This window comes from Camelus bactrianus, chromosome 31, assembly GCF_048773025.1.
Source record: "Camelus bactrianus isolate YW-2024 breed Bactrian camel chromosome 31, ASM4877302v1, whole genome shotgun sequence".
Taxonomy (NCBI): Eukaryota; Metazoa; Chordata; class Mammalia; order Artiodactyla; family Camelidae; genus Camelus; species Camelus bactrianus.
The window spans coordinates 17,399,627-17,427,250 of NC_133569.1; the positions used below are offsets into that span (position 1 = coordinate 17,399,627).

Genomic DNA, 27,624 nt, shown 5'->3' on the forward strand with positions numbered 1-27,624 from the left:
GAAATGACCAACTTGTCAAGGGTATTTGGAAGGCCTTAAAAGTAATTTCAGGTACGTGAGGATATTGGAGAGTGGACTGTCTTTGGCTTTCTTTTTCTGTCTGGAGGCTCTGGGTACCACACAGAATCCCCAGCCCCATTCCTGGTTGTGTCCAGAGGAAGCAGCCTTCACTGGCTGGATGGTTCTCCAGCTGGACAGGGCAACAGGGAGCCATGACTATCCTTCCTTTGTGCTTAGAAGTTTGGTGAAGGCTTCCTTGCTCCGGGGCATTGTGGCCTGGGGGGAGCCCTCACCCCACCCCAAATAATACTGGCCTTCTGTCATAGTCATTGGCGTATCTGGACACTGGACACTCACCCAACCCTTGGAGATTCTCCTGCATAGACACGAGCTTCTTGTCATACATGGCCTGGGCCAGTGAGATGTCTTCTGAGAGGGAGTCCACTTTCCTGAAAACTGCAGGGGACATACAGGTGAGAAACTGAGGCAGGGTCTTAGCTCAGAGAACTCTTCGTAGAATATCAGAAATATTAAGACCCTTTGATCCATCAATTCTACTTCCAGCAATTTATCCTAAGAGAATAACCACACACACGCAGCCATCATATACAAGGATTATTTCTAGGATCAAGCTTTCCTCATATTTACATATCGAGATTTTATTAGTCACAGTTACATGTTGAGAGATCCCTAGACCAGCACTTCATAGTTTACAGTATTTATTATTCCATTTGAATCTCTTACCAGTGAAGATTCCCCAGCACAGATGAGGGGACAGAGATGCAGAGAGAATGCATGGATTTGATTCCTATTCTAAGGCTTTCAAAGTCAATGTCTAAGCCAATAGCCAGGGGTTCACTCATATAATTCACTCTGTTCATTTCTTCACTGAATATTTCATGATTTGTAATTACACATTAATATGTTTGTTTAGCCATTTTTCTCACTTTTTAGACTTTATTTTTTTCACTCTTTCAAAATTGTGTTTTATGATGTAAAGAGTACACATTTAATTTATAAATAAGTAGGTATATTTTGGAGGTATGAGTCTATCAATTTTTTCTTTCATAACCTTTAATTATAAAAATTCCCAAACAGAATAATCAATAATTTATTAGACAGTAAATATTCATGTATCTACCTCCTAGTTTCTATAAATTAACATTTTGCTTTATTTACTTTATTGTACATCTGTCCATTTTTTCTTTTCATCCATCCATCTCTGGGTCATAAACTCCATGAACAAGGCCTATGTTGTATTAAGCAGTATATGCCCAGTGCCTACTACAGTTCTTGGCCTATAGTTTGCATGCAAAAAAAAAAAAAAAAAAAAAAAACCTGATTAAATGAATTTAGTGTATTTTTCATGTCCACTGAGAGGAACACTGATTTTGCCCAACCTCTGGATGTGGGCCACGGACCTGATTCTGCAGCACTGACTAGGACTTGTGACTAGGACATGTGTGCTCACAAATTCCTAGTCATTCATTCGACAAATGTGACAAATGTGACTGAGTACCTACCAACCTGGCGGGGACGGTGCCAGCACTGTTCTGGGGACTTGGGACACTCAGACTAGAGCTAGAAACCAAAAAGGAAACCCTAGAGTTCCCTCTTGGAGTCCCCAAACACACTGCTCCCCACCAACTCTTATGATCCTCTGCCCTCCCACCACGGACCTGGGAGCAGAGCATTTCACCTCCCAGATCTGCCTGCTCCTGCATGCAATGGGGCCAGCCTCCCAGCTTGAGGCTTTGTTGGGAAACTGTGTGGACATCCTGTATGGGCTAGTGCTGGGCCCCCAGTGGGTTCCTGGGCTCTTCTCTGGGCTACTGGGGCTTTGTGAATGGTCCTGTGGGGGCTGAGAGTGGGGGCTCTCTAAGGGCTGGCCGGGAACCGTTAGAAGTCCAAAGATCAGTTTGCTGCCTCTGAACGGCAGGGCCCCAGCTCCTCACCCTCCCCGGGGCCAGGATTTTGGCCACTTTCTGAGATGCCAAAGTGATTTAGCAGAGAGAAGGTGGGGCTAAATGAGGGTGAGGGGCTGGGAAAATTCTTGAAATCAGTGGTTCTTAACTGGGCACACATCGGAACCATCTGAGGAGATTTCCTGAACAGTTAAGGCCTGGGTCCCACCCAGAGACCCGATTTCATTCCTCTGGAGAGAAAGGCTCTGGCACCCATATCTTTTTGTTTTCGTTTTATTTTATTTATTTTCTTAATGGAAAAATGGAACTTCTTAATAGAAGTTTATAATGTGTTAGTTTCTGGTGTATAGCATAGCGATTCAGTTACATATATTCTTTTTTATATTCTTTTTCATTATAGGTTATTACAAGATACTGAATGTAGTTCCCTGTGCTATGGATTAAGACCTTGTTGTTCATCTATTCTATATATAATACTTTGTATCTGCTAATCCCAAACTCCTAATTTATCCCTCCCCTCCTTTCCTTCCCTATAACCATAAATTTGTTTTCTATGTCTGTGAATCTCTTTCTGTTTTGTAAATAAGTTCATTTATATCATATTTTTTAGATTGCACGCATAAGTGATGTCATATGATATTTGTCTTTCTCTGTCTGACTTACTTCACTTAGCATGATCATCTCTAGGTCCATCCATGTTGCTGCAAATTGCATTATTTCATTCTTGTTTATGACTCAGTAGTGTTCCATTGTATAAATATACCAAATCTTCTTTATCCAGTCATCTGTTGATGGACATTTAGGTTGCTTCCATGTCTTGGCTATTGTAAATAATGCTACTGTGAACATTGGGGTGGGCACCAGTGTTTTTAAATGTTCTCAGAGGAATTCTAATGTGCTGACAAGATTGAGAACCACTCCTTTTGATGGTGAAATGTAATGGACTCATCTCAGTGTTCCTAACACCTGGTGCATAGTAGGTGCTTGCTTTGTGTTGGAGTTAATTAACATCTTCAGGATTATTGGATGATGACTGAAGTATCTGTTCAAATCATTAATATGCTGGCCTCTTATCTTCAAGCCAAGAAAGCCAGTTACTGAATATCTCTAACTAGGGCAGGGACCAGCCACCATCCTGTTAAGGGGACGCACAAGTCCAGGGTCAGCACCAGGAATGTGGCATCCTCCCTGCCTCCCTTGCCTCACCTGAGTTCCAGCCTTTTCTCCAACATCTAGTCCATTGGAACAAACCAATCTACTGGCTTCCCTTAGTAAAGATTTTTTCAATCTGAAGCTAAGAATGGAATGGAGTTGCAGTAAGAAGCTTTCAAATTTGTTTTCACTTTTAAACATAGACTGTTAGCATTGTGAAGACAGAAGTTATCAGAATCTGGCAGTGTGCCATCACCTGGGTCAGCTATCACAGTCATACAAACTGTAGTGTGATGAGAACCACCAAACTTCAGATTCCTGGGCCTTCCCTGCAGGACCCTAAATTTGTAGGTCTGGGTGAGACCCAGGAATTTGCATTTTAACAAATCTTGGGGACGACCTTGATGCAGGCAGGCGTCAACCTCATTTTGTTGAGAAACACAAAGACCATGGAAAGGGCTTGGACATTGTCAGATCCGGTGATCTCAGCCCTGGATGCACACCAGAATCAACTGAAGAGCTTAAAAATACTGAATTATTCCAGTATCCGGGGTGGGGCCCAGGCATCGGTATTTTTGAATGACTTCCAGGTGATTCTAATTTGGGGCTGAAACTGAGAATCACAGTCTTGTCCCATCCTCTCATTTACCAACAGGAAAACAGAGGCCCTGAGAGGGGACATGCCTTGCTCAAGGCCACACAGCTAATCATTGACCAGAAATTGGAAGCTAGTCTTGACAGTTTGAATCAAGCATTAAGATCCTCTGGCCAGAAAGATGCTGGTTCTGGACCCTGAGCCGCTGAGACCTGTATCAGGCTTTGTAGGGGGTTTTAGTGCAGGACAAACCCCTGATGAGAAATCCCCTGCAGCCCAGGGTAGAGAGCCCTGCACTAGCCTGCTGGTACTGAGAGCCTGCACTCACCCAGAGAGGCCAGCACGGCCACGGCCACCAGGAGCAGGGCCAGGAAGAGGTAAAGGATCCGCACGGACGTGTGCAAAGACAGGTTTTTCTGACAGCGGCTGCAGCGGGGCCCCGGCCGGCCTGTAGGGGGTGGAAAAGGGGGCCAGTGACTGAGGCTGCAGCTGAAGGGTCAGTTCCACGCTCCCGCACTGGCCTGTCTCACCACATTTTGAACCAGTCTCGGAGAGGATGCTGTTCTCAGTCCTCATCTTGACCCATCTCACTGCCTAGTCTCAAGGTCTTAGAGCTTTCAGGAATAGGCGAGACCAGAGATGGAGGCCTTCAAAGGGCACCCCCTTCGCACCATCATTCTCTCTCTATGGCATCGTCATTCAGCCCATGGGATGGGGAAACACCTCTTTCCAAAACATCAGCCTTACTCATGGTCCACAACACAGGGCCACCAGCCTCGCTTCACCACTAGGTGAACAACTTGTCCCAGTTTGCCTAGGACTTTCCCAGATTTTAGCCCTGAAAGTCTCCTCTTATGGGAACTCTTCAGTATGGGTCAAACCAGGATGGTTTGCCAAGACAGTCTTCAGTTTTAAAACTGAAAATCACATACCCTGGGAAACCCCTCAGCCCCAAGACAGCTAGAAGGTTGGTCACCAGTCCCCAAACTTGCAGGTAACCAGCAGTTCTCCTGGAAACCAAACAGAAGGTTCCAGTGTATCAGATGGTCCCCAGTATGGAGGAAGGAGGGAGGCAGGTGTTCCTGGCTACTCTGGGAGGTGGCCAGCACCCAGCAGGAATGCAGTGATGTTCCCAGCTGTGAAATTTCGAAGGTGAAGTCAACTTCGGCTGCACAATACAAGTACCAGGAATGTTTAACAATCCTGATGCCCTGTCCACACTTCAGAGTAAAAGAAATCACAATTTCTCAGCATCGGTCTCAGGCACCACTGGGTGATTACAACGTACAGCCAAGTTTGGGAACAGCTGCTCTAACCTATGATGAATCCCACCAGGAAGACCTACTCCAAGTAACAGTTCTGAGAGCTTTGGTTTTTCGGATTAACCACATGCGAAGTGAGTCCTGGTGGCCTGAGAAGGACAGGCCACTTGGACAGCATAGGATACGACAAAGGGGACAGACTGGAAGAGATGGCAGAGGTCCCAGACAGGTCTCAGGGGGACCTCTGGGGACAGATGTCCCTTGTGTCAAACTTTGACTTCCTCCGTACTGCTTAACCCAGGTCTGTGCAGCTCTTTCCTTTCACCCTCCAGGGAGCAGCAGGGAAGGAGTAGTCAGGACTTTGAAGCCATGCAGAAAGGCAAGTCTCTCCCCAGCCTGGGGATGGAGGCAGGGAGGGGCTCTCAGCCGAGACAGAAGACAGCAGACCACCCCAGAGCCCTTACCCTCCTGCGTGCACGGGAAGGACGGCATGTCCTCGTCGTCACCAGCCAGCTCCTCTTCTGTAACACACAACGCATCTCCGTCGCCGGTGGCAGACCTCACTGTGATGGAGCCAGTGCCGTCAGACCCCCCGCTGGGGCCATACCCACCCCTCTTCACCTGCCCCATTCATTTACAGTCCTCACATCCCACGCCCACCCCGCCCCCAGGTCCAAGTCAGCCCCCCTGAGCTCCAGGTGACCTTTTGGTAAGCAGAGCAAAGGAGAAGTGGAGGTCAGAATCAAGTGGCTGAGGAACTGAGATGTCCCACCCCTCTAGGTGAGGACAGTTCATATCTCCGACAAACTGGTAAAGGCGCACAGGTTAGCCCAGTGGCCACCCAGTCTGCTCCTTGCTCAGACCCCTTGGCAGGGGAGTAGGAAGAAACAGCTTGCTCGATCTGGCTCAGCACCCTTCCATCCCCTGACACCTGGTACCCGAAATAGGATTCCACTGCTCCAGGGACAAGGACGAATCTGGCCCCAGCACAGTGCCTACAAAGACTCCGCATCCAGCCCAGCTTGGGGGCTGCAGATAGGAGAAGCGGGCGGTGTGAGGATGCGGGATGGACACAGCCTCTGCCTCACAGATCGCCTCATGCAGGAACCACTGGGATGTAGAGGGACCACGGGAGAAGCAGGTCACGTGTCGGAAAGCCGATTTGGTGCTTCTCCCCTGGGATCATGTGCTCGCTAAACAAGACCTAAGTGATGCATTCCCTCATTCAGAAGGTTGCTCCCATTCCCCTAGACACCGCATACCCCTTCCTCCTTATAAGATCCGGTCTTTGTATGAATGACAAGGAGAAACATAGGAAGCCCCAACATAGGAAGCGTGAGCCAGACCTTGAAGTGGGTGTTTGAGAAATGAAGTGGTCCACATTGAGCTGCTCGGGGCTTTTGTTCTGGGAAGCGGGGGAAACTGATGATGACAACTAAATTGTTTGGGAGATGTCTGGTGGGGGGATTTTTTAAACTGTGCCTCAAAATCCAGAGGCAATAAAAGAAAAGATCAATACATTTGACTGCATGACAGTAACACAGCACGTTGGCATGGCCAAAAAAGCAACTGACTAACAGGGAGAAAACATTCACAACCCATATCACAGATGAAGAGCTAATATACCAAATGCATAAGGAACTTGAAAAGTTTTTGTAAATAAAGGAACAAAAATCCCCATAGAAAAATGGACAAAAGACCTGAACAATTATGAAAAGAGACATAAAAATGGCCCCCAAATAAATAAAAAGATGTTTAAATTTACTCACAAGATAAATGCAATTTAAAACTACACTGTGATAACATTTCTCACCCATCCGACTGACAATACACAACACTGGCCGGGCGGTGGTGGGTTAGGAGCGGGATGCAAAATGGCTTGAGCCTTGGGGAGGGGGGTTTAAAATATGCATTCACCCTTTGACCCAGCAATCACACTTCTATGAACCTGTGCGGAGTACATACCTCCAACAATCTGAGAACACGTGAGACAAGGGCATTCATTGTGGGATTAGAGTTGTTGTGGAAACTGGGAACTAGCTAAATGTACAAGTGGATGCAGGAGACTGGCTAACGTACTGCGTGGTACACATGCACACCACGGGGCTCTATGCAGCTATACAAGAGAATAAGGAAATCTCTACTAACTGATATGGAGTCATTGCCAGGAGCTAGTAAATGAAAACAACAAAGTGCAAAAGAACACACAGAGTAGGCCACTTATTTTTGTAAGAAAGAAGGGAAAATAAGAAAATAAGCAGATATCTGCTTATCATGAAAAGAAGAAAGACAGGAAGGGTAAACCAAAAAACAATGAATTTGTTTCCTACACGGGATGGGGTGGGGGAAGGGGACATATGAAGGAGTCACAGTTCTCAGGATGTAACTTTTTGTCTAGTTTTGACTTTTGAAAACCTGTTAACATTTTACATATTCAAAAAAATAAATTTTATTAATAAAAAATACTTGGAACGAAATAAGCCTTGCTTGCTTGAATGAATACAATAAACATACTAAATGGGGGGGGGGAGAACAAATATACGTAAATCACGGCATAGTTTGGACGGTGTAACCTCAGTCTGGGATATGATAGGGTAGGACTGGGGAAGAAATGCAAACAAATCTTGAATTTTTAAAGCAAGTTTATTGTTGTAGCATGGGTAAAGCATTCTGAAGGTAATTTAGATTAATTCAAGACTGAGCAAACAGAGTAAATTTGTTCATGTGGTTTGGACTCTAGCTTCTCACTGAGGAAACAGGGTCAGAGAAATATAGAATGGGAGAGACAAGAAAGAACTCCTTGGGGACAGATTGAAACTGAAGGTATCAATAGAAACTTGTAAATTCTAAAATATGTCTATGTATGTATATGTTTGTTTATGTTCATATATATGTATACATGTATCTATATTTGTAGCTATGTGTATACATACAACTTTGTTGAAAGGTCCAGGAAGCAAAGACACTAAAATAGCATTGAACACCCCTGGCAACACAGGTCTTGGTCTCTAGTACCATTTCCCAGTGGAAAGAACCAGGGCTCCTTGGTGAAATGGCTGATTCTACAATTGGGGCAGAGGGTAGGTAGAAGATGAATCTGGAACATCTTGCTAATTCAGAAATTAAGGGAATGCTCAAAGAGAAAAAATAGGGGCACATCACAAGGAAACAGAAACTAGCCTGAAGATGTCCTCACTGGACAAATCTGGAACAATGTGAGCATTAAAATAATTAAGTATAATAAAGCAATGACAGGTTGTTGAAAAAAATAGTAATTCATGAATCCATACCAATAGTAGTCAGAATGCAGTATACCTCTCACGGTGTATTCGACAGCTCTATTCCCCAGTGTTTAGGATCTGAGGGCGAGGGTTGTGTCTGCCTTGTTCTCTGATTTAGCTAAAGCCTGGAGCACAGTGGTTGGCACAGAGAAATTCTCAACAAACACAATTCCAAATAAATCCATGAATACTTCTGTGTTAAGCTTCCCGGTAGTGGGTCTATGCCTGTGTGTGGAGTCATTAGGGAGCCTGGTCCAGGGTCAAGGTCAGCCCCCCACCCTCAGAAATTCTGAGTTAACTAGGGGGAGGGCAGAGACCTGGGTTCACATCCGTTATCCCATTTGATCCCATAGACAACTAGCCTGAGAGATAGGTGGGGTGAGAAACTATTCTCCCAATTTTACAGCTGAGGAAACTGAGTTGGGGGAGGAGGGTTAAGTCTGCATGCCCGACTGAAGTCACAGAGGCAGCTGGTGGCAAAGCCTCCTGAATCTGGGCTGAGTTGCCTCTCCACAGTAACAGACTCCAGGCAGTCTCTCTCTGATTGAGTTAGTGTGTTCTCATGTGTGTGTGTGTATGTGTGTGTACACACACATGCTTTGGAGAAGGGTGGGTCCAGGGGCAGAAGGAAGGCTGAATGATGGGGGCCCTTTAAATGTAGCCTAAGAAACCAAGCTCTTCAGCCCTGCTGTGTGTCTTAGGCTGCTACCCTGTCATTAATCTGCCAACAGTTCACAAGGATGACTCTGCCTGGGAGGTCACCAGGATTGCCATCCCTTTCCCATAAACCAGCATCTCCGGCGAGGCGGGGCCTCCTGTGCTGTCTGATCAAAACCTCACCCTGACTAGCGATGCCCCCTCACGTGCAGATGATCTCAGCCAGAACCAGCTGCGGGCTGTCGGACTTACCGCAGCCTCGGGGGGGCCCCTCAGGGAGGTGTTCCTTCCCTTCGTTAGCCCTGTTTCTCATTTCTCTCCAGCCCTGATGTTTCTCCTCTCTCCTCCCTCATGGCCAGACCTCCTCCCTGTTCTGGCTGCAGGACCAATTTCGTCACTTCACTGTTTATAGCCTTTGCAGGGAATCTGGGAAGACTTAAATCAAGCAAGACAGACACCGACCTTCAGCAAACACCCCCTGAGAAAGCACACAGCTCTGTAATAACTTTGCTCTCCCGCCAAGACCCCCAGATGGCCGGTCATTAGCACATGGGGATTAATCGAGACCCCGTCCGGTTCCTTGCGGAGCAGCCCGCAGGAAGGGAAGTGATGGTTGCCAGCAGAGTCTCAGCTCGCTTTAGATGAGGGGCTTCGCGAGTGCTTGGCCCCATTCTCCTTGCTGACATCTCTGCAACTCACAGCCCTGCCCCAGCCCCAAAGGGATCTTCTCTTTCTGATCCTTCGAACTTCCTGTTTACCAGCGCTGAGCCACGGACCCTGGGGACCCCTAATTTACCTATGTCTAGAATGCTATAGCAACGTTCCACTTAAGCCTCGTTCATTTGAATGAGAACATAATCCAAAGCATTTGTGAGGCTTTTAATAAGCCAAGCCTGTCACAAGCTGGGACTGGTTATATTCACGTTACACCAACACTGAGCCAGTCAAGGGGTGGATGAAGACACAGGCATGAGAATTGAGAAGAGCTGGGCTTGAGGACACAGGGGCTAAGATTGATCAGAGGATGGGTGACGAGACAAGATCTGTCCTCTCTCCTTGTACTGGGCCACGTGGGGTCCTCAGAGACAGGAAAAGAATTTTCCTCCTCCTCTCTACCTCTCATGCCTTCCAGGGCCTCTGACTTAGTGCTGGGTGCCCCAGAGTTTCCAGAGCCAGAGAGTAGGAAGGACACTTAAAGTCACAGAGCCCACCTGTCATGTTACCAAGGCTCAGAGAGGTTAAGCGATCTGTCAGCTATTTAGTGGTTCCTAAATGCCCAGGGATCTGAAGCAGGATGCAAATACATGTAGAGAATGCTTGCCGAGTGACACACACTCAGCTCAGACAGGCCACAGAGCTCGGAAAAGCCTCTTGCTTCCAGGCCTGGCATCTGTTTCCATGTCTGGCCTGCCAGTAGTTTGTCATCTCCTTGAGGGTCAGGAAATCTTCCCTCAGCCTCTTTCGGCACAGGGCTGACCCTATAGTGGGTGTTCAAGAACCATGGGTTTACCAATCCTTTGAGAAGACCTGCATCTTGAGTTAATTGTTAACATCTGCTTTTTTCATTAAGAGCTCAGTTTTATTTTAAAAAAAAAGATTAATGACTTAAAATATGGTTGAAATATGGTTTATTCTTAGAGTTCTCCGTGGTTGGAAGCGTTGTGGAGCACTGATGCATTCAGAATGCAAAAGCTTAAAGCAGCAGAGGCTTAAAATTAATATACAGAGAGGGGCTTAATGTTTGAATTGCAAAAGAATGAAAGTAGGGTTTGGAGGGGGGCTTTGCAGCAAAATTTAGACTCTGCTTCCCTCCCTTTCTCAGAGCTGGAACAAAAGATATGATCTTCCTTTCCTAAAGCTAAAAAGCCTCCCTGGTTTTTTTTGTTTTTGTTTTTGTTTTTGTTTTTTTTTGTAGTGGGGGCAGTTTCCATCGATGTCCTGATTACTCACTTTTAGAATGCCACCAGCAGTTTTGTGGCCCTCTAAAATCAGGCCCTGGTTCTTCCCTGGGTCATACATAAACCAGCTATGAAACTGAGGGCTCGTGACATGCTGACAACTGAGAAACACCTGCGTGTCACACGTTATGGGCTGCCAGGTACTTGGAATGGTTGAAGATGTCACCACGAGCGTCTGAAAAGAAGCCACTTTTCCAGGAAGGCAGAAATAGCCTCTGTTGCCTTCTGGCTCCTTTTTTTTTTTCTTCATTTTTTCATTTTGCTGATTGCAGGTGACTGTGACCGGGAGGGGGGTAGGTAGGCTGGGGACAAGGCACTGGAGAAGGTGGGGTAATGCCTGGATCCCTAAGTGTTTGGGAAAGCCCCTCTCGGGACGAGCTCGGGGCAGCCTGTGGCTCTGGGCAGCGAGCATCTAAGACTCTGTGAGACGGTTTCGGCCTCCCCTGTTCTCGAGGCCCCGAGGGACTGGAGCTGTCACAAGGGACACAGAAGACCTACCAAAGGCACAGCCTGGCCCCACTCTTGAGCAAGAGATCTCTACCCAAACTGCAAATGGTGCGCTTAGCAAAAAATGAGCCTTTGAAGACAGGGCTGCGGGCGCAGCCTCATAAAGGGGTAGCAGCCAGTGGAGATTTGAAAGAGCCTCTGTTTCTCTCATACCTACAGTTGTATTACCCAACTCAAATATCAGAGGGACGGCTGCAAGGGAACTCCCTACCTCCCCCGCTTTTTTTCCCAAGCCTCTGCTCCCAGAGGCACATGGTAGAAGGTTTGACTGAAGGTGCCTGTGCTGGCGCACGGCTGGGGTGACTGGGTTCTGTGGGGGCTGAGCGTGGGTCACCCCTCCCTCGGGAGGCGGAAAATAGCCAGAACCTGTTAACCAACTACTAACTCAGCTGGGGTCTCCGACTTGGCTCACTTTGGGTTGACTGAGACACGCGGAGTTGATTCACTCCTTTAGCCTTTTTCGGTCGGCAATCTTCCATCAGAGCCAGCAAGGGAGAGAGAGACTCGAGGAACTGAATAAAAGGTCTTTCTTTGAGAACTTCAAGGAACATATTTTGATGGTTATCTTCCATAGAGTTCACAGAGTGGGTTTTCAAAACAGCCAATTGGGTCAGTAAAAATAAAGATTTCAGAGTTTTCTCAGGAGCCAATGCTATATTTAAAGCTGCAGAATAGCTGGAGTTTAAGGTTGGAGAATGCTATAATTAAGGTTGCAAAACTGTTTTCATTAAAAGCCCTCTGCCATTACCCCTCCCCACAGGCTTCCGCTGCGGATATGTCTATATTTGGATGGGAATTGGTCTGTCCCTCTCTGCTCAGATAATCTAGTCCTTCCCTTTCAGATTCCCCTGCTCAACAAGGTGTCATGATCTGCTTCCCTGCAATACTCACCTCTTTTCTGCTCCTTCATTCCTAAAACCCACATCTGATGCTGTGGGACAAGCATTCCCCCCCCGCCCCCCGGCCACCTCCGCCTGCATCCTCAGAGCCAGCCCACAGCTCCCACCATCTGCTGCTTCCACTCTTCCTGTGACCACAGAGATTGTGGGCAAACTCCCTCTTTATCCTAAATGACTTTCCTCCCCTTTCTTGCCCTCAGTGTTCTAACTGGGGCTCTCCTGGCATCTGGGTGGCACAAGTCTTCATTAGCCAGGATCTACCCAAGCTGCACACACATTCAGCATTCTGACCCACTGAATCCCTGGTCCTTGTGAAACTCCAAATGCCAACCCATAGTCTTGGGTTCCACATCTGCAGATTCAACCAACTGCAGATAGAAAATATTTAGGAAAAAAAATTCTGGAAAAAGAATTCCAAGAAGTTCCAAAAAGCAAAATTTGAACTTGCTGAGTGACCAGCAAATATTTACACAGTATTTTCATTGTATTTGCAGTATTTAGTGAAGCAGTATAAGTAATTTAAAGTCTACAGGAAGAGGTACGTAGGTTATATGCAAATATTATGCCGCTCTATATAAGGAAGTTGAGCATCCTCAGATTGTGGTATCCATGGGGGAATCCTGGAACCAACTCCCCCGTGGATACAGAGGAACGACTGCACCCCTTCAAGGGGCTGTTCAGCCTGTTTGAGAAGACAACCCAGGCCATTCACTTGTGCGATAGACCCCCAACCCTCCCATCACACACACACTGGTCTCCTCTGTGGAACCAGCTCCTCTTCTGCCCCTGAAGCCCACAAATCCAGCGGGATGGGAGGGGTGGGAATCACTACTTTCTTGATCTCAATTGTCACATTACTTCCTGCTTCTCCCCCATGTCCCCGCCCACTCCTCTTGGCTCCTTCGCGGGCTCGTTTTCTTCCTCCCTCATTTGCTTTCTCTAAAAGTAAAGATTTCTCAATGTGGGTGAATGTCATGAGAGAAGTAGCAACCCAGCCATCTCCTGACAAACCCCTCCAGGGCTGCTCCAAAGTCAATAGGACACAGTTGGAGTCCTTGGCTTGGCACTCGAGGCCTCCTGGTCCTGTGGCTCCCTGCATCTCTCGGCCAGTGCTCAGCTTCCAGACAAATCTCTCCACCCATCACCCCTAAACACACTTGCCCAATGATGACGCCCAGCTTTCACCAACACTGCTTCCTGCCCCTCCTGACTCTCTCTTGGGTGACCCCATCCAAATCTTGCTCACCGTCAGCTCCTCCCTAAAGCCTTTCTAACCTGCCCCAACTTGAAATGCTCTTCCTCTCCGGCGATCCTTATGGAATCTGCTGCATATACCACTCACTTGTCCCTTCACATCATCTTCTTTGATTACTTGGTTCTCTTCTTAAGTGGGTGTGTCTCGTCCCCGCCTGAAGGCATCCTTGCTTCCCTTTAGACTAGTTGCCTTCTTCCCCAAAGTGGGTATAGATACAAGTTTACTGACTAAAAGGTGTGGGGGCGACATCCCAGAATAACCACCGTTTTAGCCTGGGTGCAGGTGGATGTGAAGGCATCCCATCTGCTCCACGAAGGAGTGTCTTCAGGTCTCTGTCTAGAGGCGGTCAGGACACTGCCGGGTACGGGGCTCAGAGGAGTACATCCCATATCATCAGCCTATTCCCATGCGTCACAGCCTCGAGACTGGGTGGGACTGTTTAGGGAACAGGAGTCCAGAGCTGAGACCACAGACCTGCCCAGAGGAGGGGCAGCAAAGGAGGGGCGACAGGAAAAGACACCAAGAACATCCAAACTCTCTCTTTGGGACCTCTCTTAGGACACTTAACCACTTTTAGACTCTTTTTTGAATGATTTGGCCACAAATTCTAAATGTCCCAGAAGAGGGTAAGCGCCTAGGAAGAAAGGACTCTGTCTGAGCTCTAAGGGCTTCTCTGCATCTTTCTCAGTCACTAGACAGATGTAGACACACAAGCTCTGGCATTTGGCAGTTGGTTTAAAGCCATGTTTGTTAAACAGAAGCCTGAACCTTCAACCAATACCTGTGTTAGTTTCTGGGGACACCATGGTGTGATTCTTGCCTTTAAGGGTTTCAGCCCAGTGGGGGACTCAGAGGTACTCACTGAACAATTGTAGTGGACACTTCCCAAGTGCCGGGCATTCACGGTGCAAGGGTGAGACAAGAAAAAGGCAGACAGCACCCCCACATTCATGAAACTCACATTCAGATACTGCCTCGTGGGCTTTACAATCTTGTTCCGGGGGGGAAACTGTAGATAAACAGATAGATGGGCCGATATATACATATATACACTCACAGAAGACAAAACAATAGAGCAGGATGTCAGAGCTGGAAGAATGTCAAAGAGGATCCAGTCTGCTTGCAGATGAGGAGACCGAGGGCCAAGGAGTACCAATGACTTCATCACAGTTATAAAGTGATAAAGCTGGTCTGTGACAGGGCTTGGCCCAACCTTGGGCTTCAGTGCTCACAACACACACACACACACACACACACACACACACACACACACACGCTAAATTAAACATAATCAAAACACAGACAGCGTGTATATGAGTGGCACGGTCCATCGTGCTGCTGTACTTGCCAATCCTAACACCTAGCACAGCTGCCTGCCCTTCACGAGAACTACCAAGCTACCCACCAGCAATTATTGAGAAGCAGAATTCTTTTTCCTTGCTCCCAAATTTGCTTCGGATGTGAGTCTTTAGTCATTAAAGTCACCCCAGCTGGACAGCAAGGGGTGCGTGTGTATGTGTGTTTGGAGCCGATCTCCAACATCCAAACCCCTAGGGCGTCCCCCTGACCTCCTCATCAGGCCACTTATTGGCTCTTCGCACCTTTGCCACATCAGCTCCTTCTGGTCTCAGGTCCCTTCCAGTGCCCCAGGGTCTGGGGATGGAGGTCAGGCTTCCAAAGGGGCCCCGCCTGCATGCTCATGAGTGGCTATAACATCCCCCCCCACCGCCAAGCAAATTTTCCTGGGGTCACACGGATGCTTTCTGAGGTCCCTCCTCCCCTGCCCGCAGGGTGTGGGCACTGCTCTCCGAGTCTGTGGGGAGGGCTTCTCCCACCTACGCTTGCAGAACGGCAAGGTGTGGCTCTGTCCCTCCATGGCAGTTAAGGATACGTCTCCCAGGGGCATAGTGGCCCATGCAGCCGGCCTGCTTCCAACCGTCTTTCTACCAAGTCACTTCCAATCCCCGAGTGGTACTCAGGCCCGGAGCTCTGGGGCTGAGTCACCTGGCATCAGAGCAAGATGGGCCCGAGGGACCACCCAGGAGGGGAACCAGGCCCGGAGAGGGAATCACTGACCAGAGCCTCATGCGAGGCCAGGATTAGAGCCCACATCCTTGACTCTCAAATCGGTCATCTTTGCAGTGAGCCAGGCTGCTTCTAGGGGGGCCTTACACGGCTAGGAGGGCTCCTGTGACAGGATGCCTTCACTGGTGATGGGGGAGCAATTCCACAAGTGGCTGTTAAGGGTTCAGACGATCCAGTGGCCCATCAGCAGGGGCTGGTGGCAGCTGTGTCCCCTCAGGTGTGAGGGGCAGGTTGCACCCGGGGCTGGGTGCCGGCTTGCATCAAAAGATGTGGCTGCCTGGGAGGCCGGCTGCCGGCCAGCAGGCGGCCCGGAGGGGCCTCAGGGTGGAAACAGCTTGGCTGGCAGAGCAGACGCTGGCGTGTGGCCACTGGTGGCAGGACTCCTTAGCAGACCTGTTTTCTTGTTTAAGTACCATCCCCACCAACGCCCCTCTTCCCACAAAACGTAATACCACCGTGTTTTGCTTTGAGCGGGGATGGTGAATCTTTGCCAGCAGATGTAATTCTCAGATTGGTGGGGCCCTTGAAGGAGAGTTGGAAGCCAGCTTCCCCTGGGGAAGGGCTGCCCTGGGAGGGGCCACCTGCTCTTCTGGGTACTTTACTTTTTCCACGTGGGTGAAAAAAAAATCTGATTCTTCCCACTCCACAGATCCCCAAGGCCAAATATCTGCTGTCTGCCCTGCCTTTTCCATCTCTGGTAGGGGTAGTGGCTCTTCCCAGCCCGCAGGGAGGAGGAAGGAAGACCCAACAGGGAGGTAGCCGGGAATTGTCCTGGCCTTCCCTGCAGCTCTGCAGCCCTGGCCCTGAGATGTTATGGAAGATGGTGGAAGGTTTCCCGAAACTAGGGGAAAAATACACAAGAGCTGCACTGAAAGCCTCAGCGGACAGGAATTCAGCCCCACATGGTGGTGAGGCTGCTGTTTGAGGGCAGGAAAAGGAGTGAGAACAGCAGGCCTGGGGCTTCTTGCCCGCAGCCCAGAGCTTCCCAGCCAGCAGGCCAGGGGGACCCTGGGACCCGACGACGTTTTAGCCAGTCCTCCTCAGGTTCCTCCTGTAAATATCTATCCACAGAAGCTCTTTTCTCCAGTGCTCAGAGGTGCTATTGCTTCACTGCACTTCAGAAGGGTGGGTCCTGGGCTCCTGACTCCCTCCTGGGGAGCTGGATGTCTCTTCCATTTCAGAGGATTTTGGCCCTGCCTGTCTTTCCCTCACTCTATTTTCTCCCAAGCTGTTTGTCTGGAATGTTGGCACCAAACCACTCGGAAAAGGTGCAGCATCTTCCCATCAAGGTCCAGAGCTGCGTGGGCCCCAAGCCTGTGGGGGAGATGTGGTCCAAGACCTTTCAGGAGGCTTCTGGTCATGACCTGCCCCAGGGCGGCTGATGGGCACAGGACACAGAGCAGGAGCTTGGTGACTGAGGCTCCTCTCTGCTACCAAGGGAACTCCCTGGGGTTGATTAGAACTTGCTTGCCTCATCCCAGGTAGCTCAAGACCTGGAGTGGCCATCAGGACGCACAGACAGAGGGCCAAGGCCAGAAGGAAGGCAGCAGAGATGTACGCATCACCAAGCACGCTGTCTGGGAAGTCAGGAGCCCTGGGTAGTCCCCCCCACCAGCTTTAAATCTTAAGCAAGTCCCTTCGCTTGTCCACAGACCCACCAATGTAATTTGTAGGGCCAGTGCCAGGCTCCCTTGTTAAAAGAGTATTAATAATTTCAAGACAGTGACAGCAGAGCATTGAACCTGGTGTGATACGCTCCAGGTGTGGACCACATGGGTGGCATCCCCACGAGGCCAGTCTATCAGTTTCTGCAACTACACAACCTGGAGGCTGTGGTCAGTCAGAGGTTCACCTACAGAGCCCTTTCTTCACAGCAACCCTCAAACCCTTCTATGCAAACTGAGGTGCTTCTCCGACACCATCTGAGAGTGTAGTTTAAAGCCCCGCGGATGACCTCGGAGGTCCTCTGCAGTTTCAACACTCAGGAAGTGGAGGAGGTGCGAGGGGCGCAAGCATCCGCCCGGGTGCTGCGAAGGGATTATCGCAGAGCAGGTGAGACAGCGTCAAAACCTCGAAGGTTCCCTGTCCCGCAGTATGACTCCAAACCCTGCTTCTCTCTTAGCCTGCGAATGAGCGTGAAAACCAGGTCTGCACCCCTCCCCACCCCCCGCCGCCTCTAGAAAGCCAGGCTCAGGGATGAGCATCTGGAACCAAGTTTGGTTCTTCTTTCCATCCCCAAAACGGGCTGCAAGGGCCACTGGTGATCCCCACTGGCCTGGGGAGAGCGCAGGCCTGGACCACTGGTCTCCCCTACTGCTTTGTCCCCAGGAGGTCAGAGGGCCATCAGTCAGGGTTCAGAGGTTGGGAAGGGCAGGGCTGGGGCTGAGAAACTCAGACCTGGCAGGTCTCTTCGGAGAAAAGAGTTGAAGTTCCGGGGGGGGTGGTTTGGTAAGAATCCTAGGCCTGGCACTGGGCGGGGGCTGCTGCAGCCCCCGAGATGGGGCCTCTGGATGAGGCTGATGCTGCTGAAAGGTTGGGCTGGTGACACCTTTCTCTGCTGACTGGTTAAAGGGATCAGAAACTTCTCTGGAATTTACGACAGCCTTTCGGGATAGAGCGATGAAAGGAGTCAGAACACTTTGCATTCCCTTTCCTCTCCCCTTCCTCTTGACTTCAGGGCTCCATCCCGCCCTCCCAGTAGCTTTCTGCGGAGGATACGAAAGGCCCAGAGAAGCCCCTGAAATCCTTCCCGGAGGAGTCCTTCGTCCTCAGCCCGCCTGGAGAGAGAGGTGCCCACCGCGCCCCAGGCAAGGTGAGGGTCCCCCGGGGGCTTGCTTCGGACCTCCCGCGCGCGGGCTTACCTTTCATGGTCCCCGCTCCGGGGCCTCGGGAGGGCCCCACGGAAGGCGGCTTGGCGGCGATGCGACCCGGGCTGAAGCCGGCGGGTCCCGGAAGGGCACCGATCGTCGCCCTACGCGGCGCCCGAGGGACTGGGGCGCGGGGCCGGAGTCGCGCTGGAGCCCCGGCTGCGGAGGCGGCGCGCCGAGGGGAGGGTCCGCGGGGTCGCAGGCTGGGGGCGCCGCGCCGGGCAGCCCATCCCGCTGCCGCTCTTCCCGCTGGAGGCCGGCGAGGGCTGCGGCCGCCCCCGGCCCCGCGCGCCCGCCCTCCCTCCCGCCGCCCTCCCGCCCTCGAGCCCTCCCTCCTCGTCACTCCTTGGGCCCCGGCCCAGATCAACTTCCTTGCTATTTTCAAAACTGCCGCGGCCGGGCCTCTTTGTGCCGCCGCGGGTCCCCGCCGCGCCTCGCCCAGCCCCCTGGAGCCCCCGCGCCGCGCCCGGGGCCCCGAACCCTATCCGCCGACCTCCCCGCCCGCCCCGGGGCGCGGCTGCGCTGGGGGAGCGCGCGGGAAGGCTCTTTCAGAGCAGGCGTTTGCGCTACAGAGGCTGCCTGGTGGCTGGGGGCTCTGGGTATCAGCCTGGATTCTTTCTCACCCATCTGAGGAGTGGACGGACTGGGAGGAGGAAGGGTCGCCCGGTTCCAGCCCCAGCCCCTACCGCCCCCGGCTTGCCTGGGACTGGCCCCAATTTAGCACTGAAATTCCCACCTCCCGGGGAGCCTCTCGATCCTCGGTGCGGGGCAGACCTGGACCGCTGGTCACACCAGCTCTGCCACTCTGGATGAGTGACTTGGGGCGGCCACTCCATGTTTCCAAACCACGGTTTACTGCAAGAGAAAGCTGGATCCTGAGCGCTCCCAGATTCTGTGATTTTGCTGGTGATGGGGTGGGGGTGGGTGGGCTCGCTCTGGGGTAAACATGACATCTGAGGGAACCGGACCTCAAGCAAAGAGTTGTGACTCTTGTCCTAGGCTCTCCTCTGGAAGCTTCACGTGTCCCTTCATGGATGGAACAGGCACTGAGCACCTGCCATGGGCCAGGTTCTGCCCCAAATGCTGGGAGTGTGAGCAACATTCCACACCTCCCAGGACTCCCTGAGGTTGCATCTGGTGAGGAAACACGACAATGTAGCAAGTAAGCCTGCTGAGGCATGATGAGCACCGCGCAGGATGGTGCAAAGGGACCACAGAGCCGGGACAGCCCCGCCTGGGCTCTTTAGGTTACCATGTCAGCCCCTTCCTCCCCCAGCCTCCATGACCACCCCAGTTCGGCCGTTGGAGTAAAGATGAGGACAAAGGGGCAGAGAAACTTTCTCCTAAGCTCTGGAGCTGAGAAGGGACCAAGGACAGCCACCTCATTCACAAATCCCAGCCAGTCAGAAGGATGATGCTCAGCTAGCTCTAATCTCCTCCATTTCCCAATGGCAAGTTTCAGGTTCACTCTGAGATCTCAGCAGAACCTCACTGTGACCTTGAGAGAGGGAGCCATGCACCATCCCACCCATTTTACAGATGAGGAGACTGAGGTTCAGAGAGGGTTTTGCCTATCTGGTCATAGTCACGATACACTCCTGGGCCTTTGAATCTGGATTCTGAGTGCCACGTGAGCCTCAGTCTCCCAGGACTGTGGCTTGGATCATGAGGGCAGCTTTGTAAACACCAGAGAGATATCTGCCTCAGAGGATACTTCACCGAAGCAGTTACCTGTGTATAAATAAATTTATTTAATCCTTATAGCAGCCCTCTGAGATGAGCACTATTATAGTCCTCATTCTTTAGAGGATAAATATTGTGCTTAGTGTCACGTAGCTAGTGAGTAGACATCTTGGGATCCGAACCTAGGGAGGCTACATCCAGCCCCCGATGCGTTTACCCACAGTGCACCACCCTGCCTCTCATAGAAGCTCCTCAAATATTTGTTGACAGAAAGAACAAACAGAATGACTCTTGGTTTTCTGCACGCTTTGTTTAGTTGGCTAGGTAAGGTGTCTGGTGAGAAAAAAGGGCTAACCTTGTGTGCAGGAGTGCCCTCTCCCACCCCTGACTCTTTGGGATTCGAGGATGCATGCATCCTGCGGAAATATCGATAGAGACATGAAATACTCTGTAGCTGGATGCCGAAGGGCCCTGGCTGAGCAGAGCTGGACCCCAGCCCTGAAGAGGTTCACAGGATGAACTCCAGCTCCAAAAAGACTCTGGGGAGAGGGGGTCCGGCACTGTGGAGTGTGCAGGAGATACCTGGAGACCAGTTGGCCAAAGTACCAGAGTGGTTCAGGGAGGAAAGATGGCAGAAAGAGGAGGGTAAGGGATGATCACACATCAAGATCGCAGATCCAGCAGGGAGGAGACTGGATCTCCTGGAGATGACGCCAGCTGTTGAGTGAGCGCTTCCAGCTGCAGTTTCAGGCCATTGCTACCAACAGCCAGAGGGATGAACCCAGGGTCAGCTCAAATGTCTGCCCTCAAGAGAGCGGATTATGGGACTATTGGGATGTGGCTTAGCTAGGACTTGAGTGGAGAGGCACAGACAGCACCAGACAGGGTGGGTGGGGTGGGATGGGGTAGAGAGAGGTACTTAGACTGTTTTTAACTTGGGCTGGATTGGGGAAGGTGTGGGGAAAGTTGCTTGTGGCACATAAGCCACACTTACGTTGAAAGTCAAAGGAAATCACTATAGGACAGAAGTCATTTAGAGGGAAAAACGTTATCACTAATGCTGGAACCTTCCATGTATTAATGAAGGTAGGAAGTCCCACCTCAGTCCTTAAGCAGTGTTGTGAGTTGCTCAGGATAAGGTCTCCCAAGGAGTTCCCCAGACTTTCCTTTCTATTTTCTCCTTCAGGCAAAAAAAAAAAAAAAAAAAAAAAAAAAGAAGGAAAGAAAAAAGAAAATCTCTCTCTGCTAAAGCTCAATTTCTCCACCGATGCCTTGGGTCCTTTCCTCCCCCACCCATGCTCCTCTCTGGCATTAAGACACATCTTCCACTTTTCCTCTTTAGGATGTGGCTCCAGCCCTCAGTGCTCACTGAAATTGCTCCCTTCCTTCTGGTCTCCAAATATAATAGCCTTTTCTAAATCTATCCTTTTCAACCCTTTTGTAGATTTATTAGTCAGGGTTCTCCAGAAAAACAGAATCAACAGCTGGTAAGCTGGAGACTCAGGCAAGAGCTGAAGTTGCAGCTCAAGTCCAAAGGCAGTCTGCTGGTGGGGTTCCCTCTTCCTCCACGGAGGCCAGACTTGTTTCTTCTTAAGGTCTGAAGACAAGGCCCACCACATGGTGGAAGGTAATCTATTTAACTCAAAGTCTACTGATTTAAATGTTAATCTCATCTAAAATACATTTCCACATCTAGAAGCATCTAGAATAATGTCTGAAAATCCCCCCCCCCCGCAAAATAAATAAATAAAAATAAAATAGAATAATGTCTGACCAGATATCTGGGTACCATACCCGGCCAAACTGACACATAAAATTAACCATAACAGACTATTGGCAGCTCATTCTTGAATCTCTCTTCTCCCCTGGTTTATCTTATCCTACTTACTTCTGATTCTCCTTCTAAACTGCGTTGACTTCTCTTTCTCTAATGGCCTTTCTTATTCAGTATATTTTCTAAATAACAGACATTCCCTACCTTTATAGTAGTTAGTGTGAGTGACATTCACTGCTGTGACAACCCACACACCCCACTATCTTAAAACAACCAAAGTTTATTTCTCACTCATACCACCACCCAGTGTGGGCTAGATAGTTTTCTCTTCCTGATGGTGACTCTGGGACCCAGGGACCTTCCATCTTGTATTACCGCCGTCTCCCACAGATGGCTTTAAATTTGCTGTAAAATGGAAGAGAAAATGGAAGCTCATGCATGGAAGAATTTTAAGGGCTGGGCTGGTATTCAGCACTTTGACCCATATTCCATTGGCCAGAGCCCCTAATAGCAAAGGGGCTTGAAAATAAAATTAGCTATGTGCCCTGAACGGAGCGGGAAGCCCAGATCAGCTGGCACAGGCATTCTCTGGACAGGCCACCTTTCTGGTCACCTAATACCTGTTTGCTCCCTTCTCTTTGCACATAACACACGTTCACTCCTCCCCAGGGAGGCCAAAGTCCCACCCACTGTGGAGCTCAGAGTCCAGGCTCTCCCTCTGATTCTGTCTCCCATCAGGTCTGGAAGTGGCTCCAGTCTCAAATGGCGGCACCTGGATCAGATAATCACAATGGCAATGCCCATTCAGGACACCCTTGTCCATTATACTCCAGGCTGTGTCCTTTAGGAGGTTCTTTGTGCCTCCCACCCTCCTGGGACACATCTCAAGCAGATGCTGGGGGATGAGCCTTTCCTGGGGGGCAGCCCATTGCCTCCTGGAGAAAGATTGTGTTTCAGGTCCAACAGTCAAGATGAAAGATAAAGTTCTTGGTATTGGTTTGTTTGTTTGCCCTGGAAGTCCTTCAGTTTTAGCAAAGTGACCACACCCAGAATTTTTTCCTAGACATAGTTCCCAAACTGGCTCGATTTCTTTGTTCGCTCTCCCCTGTGCCTCTCTCTGCCTCTCAAAGGGCAGGCGGCCTTGAGGCTACAACACTTGACTGAGAAGGTCACATCCTTCATCTGACCTTTTCATCAAGGCTAGGTTTTCATGCATCTTTGCTGCGGAGAAGCCTTCTGGTATTATTTTCTGCTGTTTGAGATCTAGAAGCAGTTGGTGTTTGCTCTTTTTCAAGATCACCACCATAGCACCAATACTGCACAGGATTAAAGTATTTTTGAAAAGACGAGAGAGCTAGTCCAAGATATTTCATAGGAGTGTTCCAGCAAAGTTGGCCATAAGGGAAAATCTAAATCCCATTTTTCTATTGGCTTCAATTTAAAATAAGAAATAGAATTTCCTGGTGGTGGAGGAATGGGGAAACCATCAACAGTTCTCAGTTGAAGACTTGTCCAGAGAAGCATTAAGTTGGCCTTTTTTGCCCCATTCTCTGAACTCTGTGAGCACTTCATGATTTTTAAGTTTCCTATTTTTTTTTTTGCTTCCTCCTAGGAATTCCCCTAAGATTTCTCCCATGTTTGTGAATTCTTGCCTCACTTTACATTTACCAACTCTGGCATTTTGGAGCAAGAGTGCCTTGCAATGACACTCTTTACAAGTGGGAGATGCTATAGAATACGAACTCTTATAACCTGAGAAATCTTTAAAAGAGACTCCATATTGTCAAACCAATACCTTCTTTTGTGAACTCTGTAAGGGTGAAGTTCTGAGAAAAGCAATTCAATTACAAAGGATGCTTCAGAGCTTGGACAAAACTTCCACATTAATAAAGACTTGGCGAAGACCGATTACTTAGATTATTCATCTGAATCAGTTATAAATTCAGGAAGAGAGTGACTGACTTCATTTGGAGCTGGATGTAGATGAAAATTGAAGGAGCCTTAATTATTTCTAAGAAGTGGCCTCTTTTAGCCAAACCATCCACTAGACAACAGAAAGCAGACAGGGATCCCTGCCGAAATCCCACAATTTAGATGACTGCCAATAGGATTGGAAAAATCCTGGCATCAAGGTGGTGAAGAAATACACAGACTGAAATGGAAAGCTGAGAGCCGGTGGGGCATAACTGCTTTAGAGGAAGATGTTCTCCAAAAGATTGGTGCATAGGAATCTCCTTAGAGCAGGCCTGCAGAAGGCTGGGTTTTTTAAGTAATAAGAAGAGTCCTAATGACCGTTCTAGCTACACTCTGGATGGAGACCTAGAGGATTATTTCTTTGTTTCTCATTCAAAACTGGAAGGAACAAAATTTAGAACAATCTTGACAGATGTCTACAATGCATTTAAGAGATAAAACTCCAGTAGTTTTGCCATCAGTTGCACAAACAATGGATGAAACTTAGTGATTCAGAAAAAAAGATCTAGTTGGCCTTTGGCTATGCATGGCTTTCATTTATTTCTTAAGCAAATCTATTTTGAACACGTAGCCAGGAGCTGTGTTAGTGCCAGAATGGGTTCGCTTTCCTCATGAATGTTACAGTTTTGAAAAGCATCAAAAATAGGGTAAGACTGCTAAAAAAAAAAAAAAGAGGGAATCTTAAATTGTGCTCATTGAAATATTAATTCACGTAATTTACCAAGTGTTTATTAAGCACCCACTGCATGCTGGGCCACGTTTTAGAGAATGGGAGCCCGAAGCTGAATAAAATAGGGGAAACACTTGAACTATAATCTGATCAATCTTGGTATCGTTTGCTCAGTCAGGATTTCTCTCTTTTCCATTGCCATAAACACAGAGTAGCAAAAAAATCTTTGAAGTCTTTCCTTTTATTTATAAAACGATATACAAGTTGCATGCCATAGCACAATGAAATAATATTTGTTTGAATATAAAAATAATGGCTTTCCTGGATTAGGGGTGGGGCACTGACCAGCTGGAGGAATGGTGAGGAATGTGGCAGAGAACTCTGCACTGGTACTTTTTGTCCTGTTTGATTTTTTTTTTCTTTTTGTTTTCTACATTTTTTTCTTTGTACTGTTTGACATTTTAAAAATACATGCAAAAAATACTTTGATGAAGAAAAATTCATTTGTTATGGTGGTGGAGGTTATAGCTCAATGGTAGAGCGCATGCTTAGCATGCATGAGGTCCTGGGTTCAATTCCCAGCGTCTCTATTAAACATTTTTTTAATTAAAATTTTTTTTTAAATTAAGGACTCCCCCAATAAATAAATAAATAAATAAATAAATAAATAAATAAATAAAATAGTTTAAAATAAAAAGAAAATTTATTTAGGAATAAAAATAATAGTTTAAATGACTTCGAGACATATGCTTCTAATTAGAAATTTGCAGAGCTTCATACTTGCTTTCACAACTGTCTATTGTGGTGCATTAGATGCACTTATATCTAGGTTAAAAATTTTTTAAATAGTGTCTTTTGAAAGAGTGCTAATGAAAGTATCACTTCCTAATATTATTATACAGCTTTAAATATTTCCATTGATATTATATTTTTGCTTTTCTTTCCCCATCACATTATCATTCCATTGAGGATAAGGCTCGCTCGCTGTCTCTCTCTCCAAACTGTCATCTGTTCTGTCATCTTCTATATCTGTCCACCTACTTATCTCTAACTCTGTATCTGTCTATCATCTATCTATTTATCTATCTACCTATCTATCTATTTATCTAACATCTATCTATATCTAACTATACCCTATCTACACCATGCAATATTTGGGCAATATATGATAGTCATCTACCTAATGCTGTTTTAAATTTAAATTTTCTATTGAAGTATAGTTGATTTACAATATTATGTTAGCTTCAGGTGTACAGCATAGTGATACAGTATTTTTAACTATCTATATTTTAGTGAGAGGAAGACATTCTTTAGCAAGACAGGAGACCTAGAAACTATAAAGAAAAAGATAGACAAATTTCACTACATTAAAAATTTTAAGAGCCTCCATAATCAAATATAAAAGGCACCCCCGATAACTTGGTAAAAACATTTGCAACACACGTAGGATTACTTAATTTATTTAAAGAACTCCTATACATTGGTAGGAAAAGAAGGATGAATAACTCAATAAAATGAACAAACGATATAAACAGGCAAGTCACAGAAGAGGAAACTTTAAAAATGAATGGTTGATTGTACATCCACTATATTTCAATTGAAAAAATATGATATTGTAAAACAAATACATAAATAAACAGAAATTTAAAAAATGAATAGTTGAAAATAAACAGATAGAGATTAAGGCAACAAAATGCCAGTTCCACCCACTGAGTGGCAGCAATTCAAAAGGACAACAGTCCCAGCTGGTGGTCATGTGGGAAATGGGTATTCTCAGAGACAGCGGGAGTTGCTGCTACCTTTTGGGGAAATCATCAGGCTGTGTATATTACCCTTAAGCCGACACTCTTTTAATCCCAATTTGAGAATCTCCCATACCAATAAAGGCACCAACATATTAGGATACAGGCAGAAGGCTGTTCGTTGTGGCACAGCTTTAGTAACAGAAAAAGCTGGAAAAAGGAGAACGGCCAAATAAAACATGTAGCTATTGAAAAGATCTGTCTATGCGTTGACTTGGAGGGCTATCCATAATAGTTTATTAAATGGAAAAGAGCATGTTGCAAAGTAATAGACATAATCTGAGTTTATATTTATTTTAAAGAGAAAAGAGAAAAGAAAAATCTCATATATAGGTAATATTATTATGCATATGTAATGTACACATACATTCTAAATACAAATGTACATATAAATAGACACTCTTCAGAAGCATAAGATTTAGAAAGGAACTGAAAAAAGACAGGAAGAAAAAAAATGAAAGGAAGAGAGAGAGAAGGAACATTGATTTCTCACTAAATATTAACTTTTCTGTCTAAATCTTTGAGTAAAACTAGAGCCCGTTGCTTCCGTGTCTTTGTGTATAGCCAGCACACCATAGCCTGCCCCTGGGTCAGTGCAAACCAATTTGAGAAGCACAGTTTGTTACAACATAATATAAAAGTCAGCAGAGGTTGCCTTGGGGGTGCGGGGAGTTTCATATCAAATCACATGTGGTGACTGTCTCACTGCCCTCCCACCTGGCCAGCCAAAGCTGATGTCTTGTGTTTGTTCCTAAAGCCACGCTAGAGGGACAATGATGAAATGGAGCACCTAGGGGCAGGGATGAACTCACTCTGTGTGAAGGAAACGCATTTAAGTTGAGATGGAATCTTTGTTTTCAAATGCTTGAGGAACTGTCTCACAGAGGACAAATAAGTTATAAAAAAGCAGATTTCAGCTCAGTGTAAACAAAACCCTGTTAAGATTCCCTTGACCCCAGTTTTCTCTTCTATAAAGTGAGAGTAATACCACATTCTCTAACAATGACATAGAGATGCAGTAAGCATCAGATAGGGCAAAGTGTAAGCTAGGAATTCAGAAACTGGAAGGTTGTGGTCCTCAACATTGGCCGTGCATTACAACTACTTGGAGGGTTTAAGAAATCCTGGTGCTCTCTCTACCTGCACCCCAGATCACCTCAATCATGACCTCTGGAGGTGGGATTCAGGCATGGGTAAGTTTTAAATCAGGTAATTCCATTGTACAGTTCCACTGAGAACCACTGACCAAAATAATTATTCGTTGGATTCCAGGTGGTT

The 27,624-nt window shown here is 47.8% G+C and overlaps 1 protein-coding gene across 2 annotated transcripts in view; it reads right to left on the reverse strand.

The window, feature by feature from the left end:
- SCARA3 (scavenger receptor class A member 3) overlaps positions 1–18,742 on the reverse strand; it is a 32,162-nt gene extending 13,420 nt beyond the window's left edge. Inside the window, exons 1-4 of one of the 2 annotated variants that reach the window (XM_074355670.1) lie at positions 18,438–18,742; positions 5,399–5,497; positions 4,001–4,120; positions 358–456 (exon numbers count right to left, since the gene is read on the reverse strand). In XM_074355670.1, the coding sequence (XP_074211771.1) occupies positions 358–456; positions 4,001–4,120; positions 5,399–5,497; positions 18,438–18,444 (325 nt within the window). In that variant the 5' untranslated portion in view covers positions 18,445–18,742. The remainder of the gene's footprint in view (positions 1–357; positions 457–4,000; positions 4,121–5,398; positions 5,498–18,437) is intronic. The other variant, XM_010948585.3, reaches the window with a different exon arrangement.
- Positions 18,743–27,624: the final 8,882 nt, after the last annotated feature.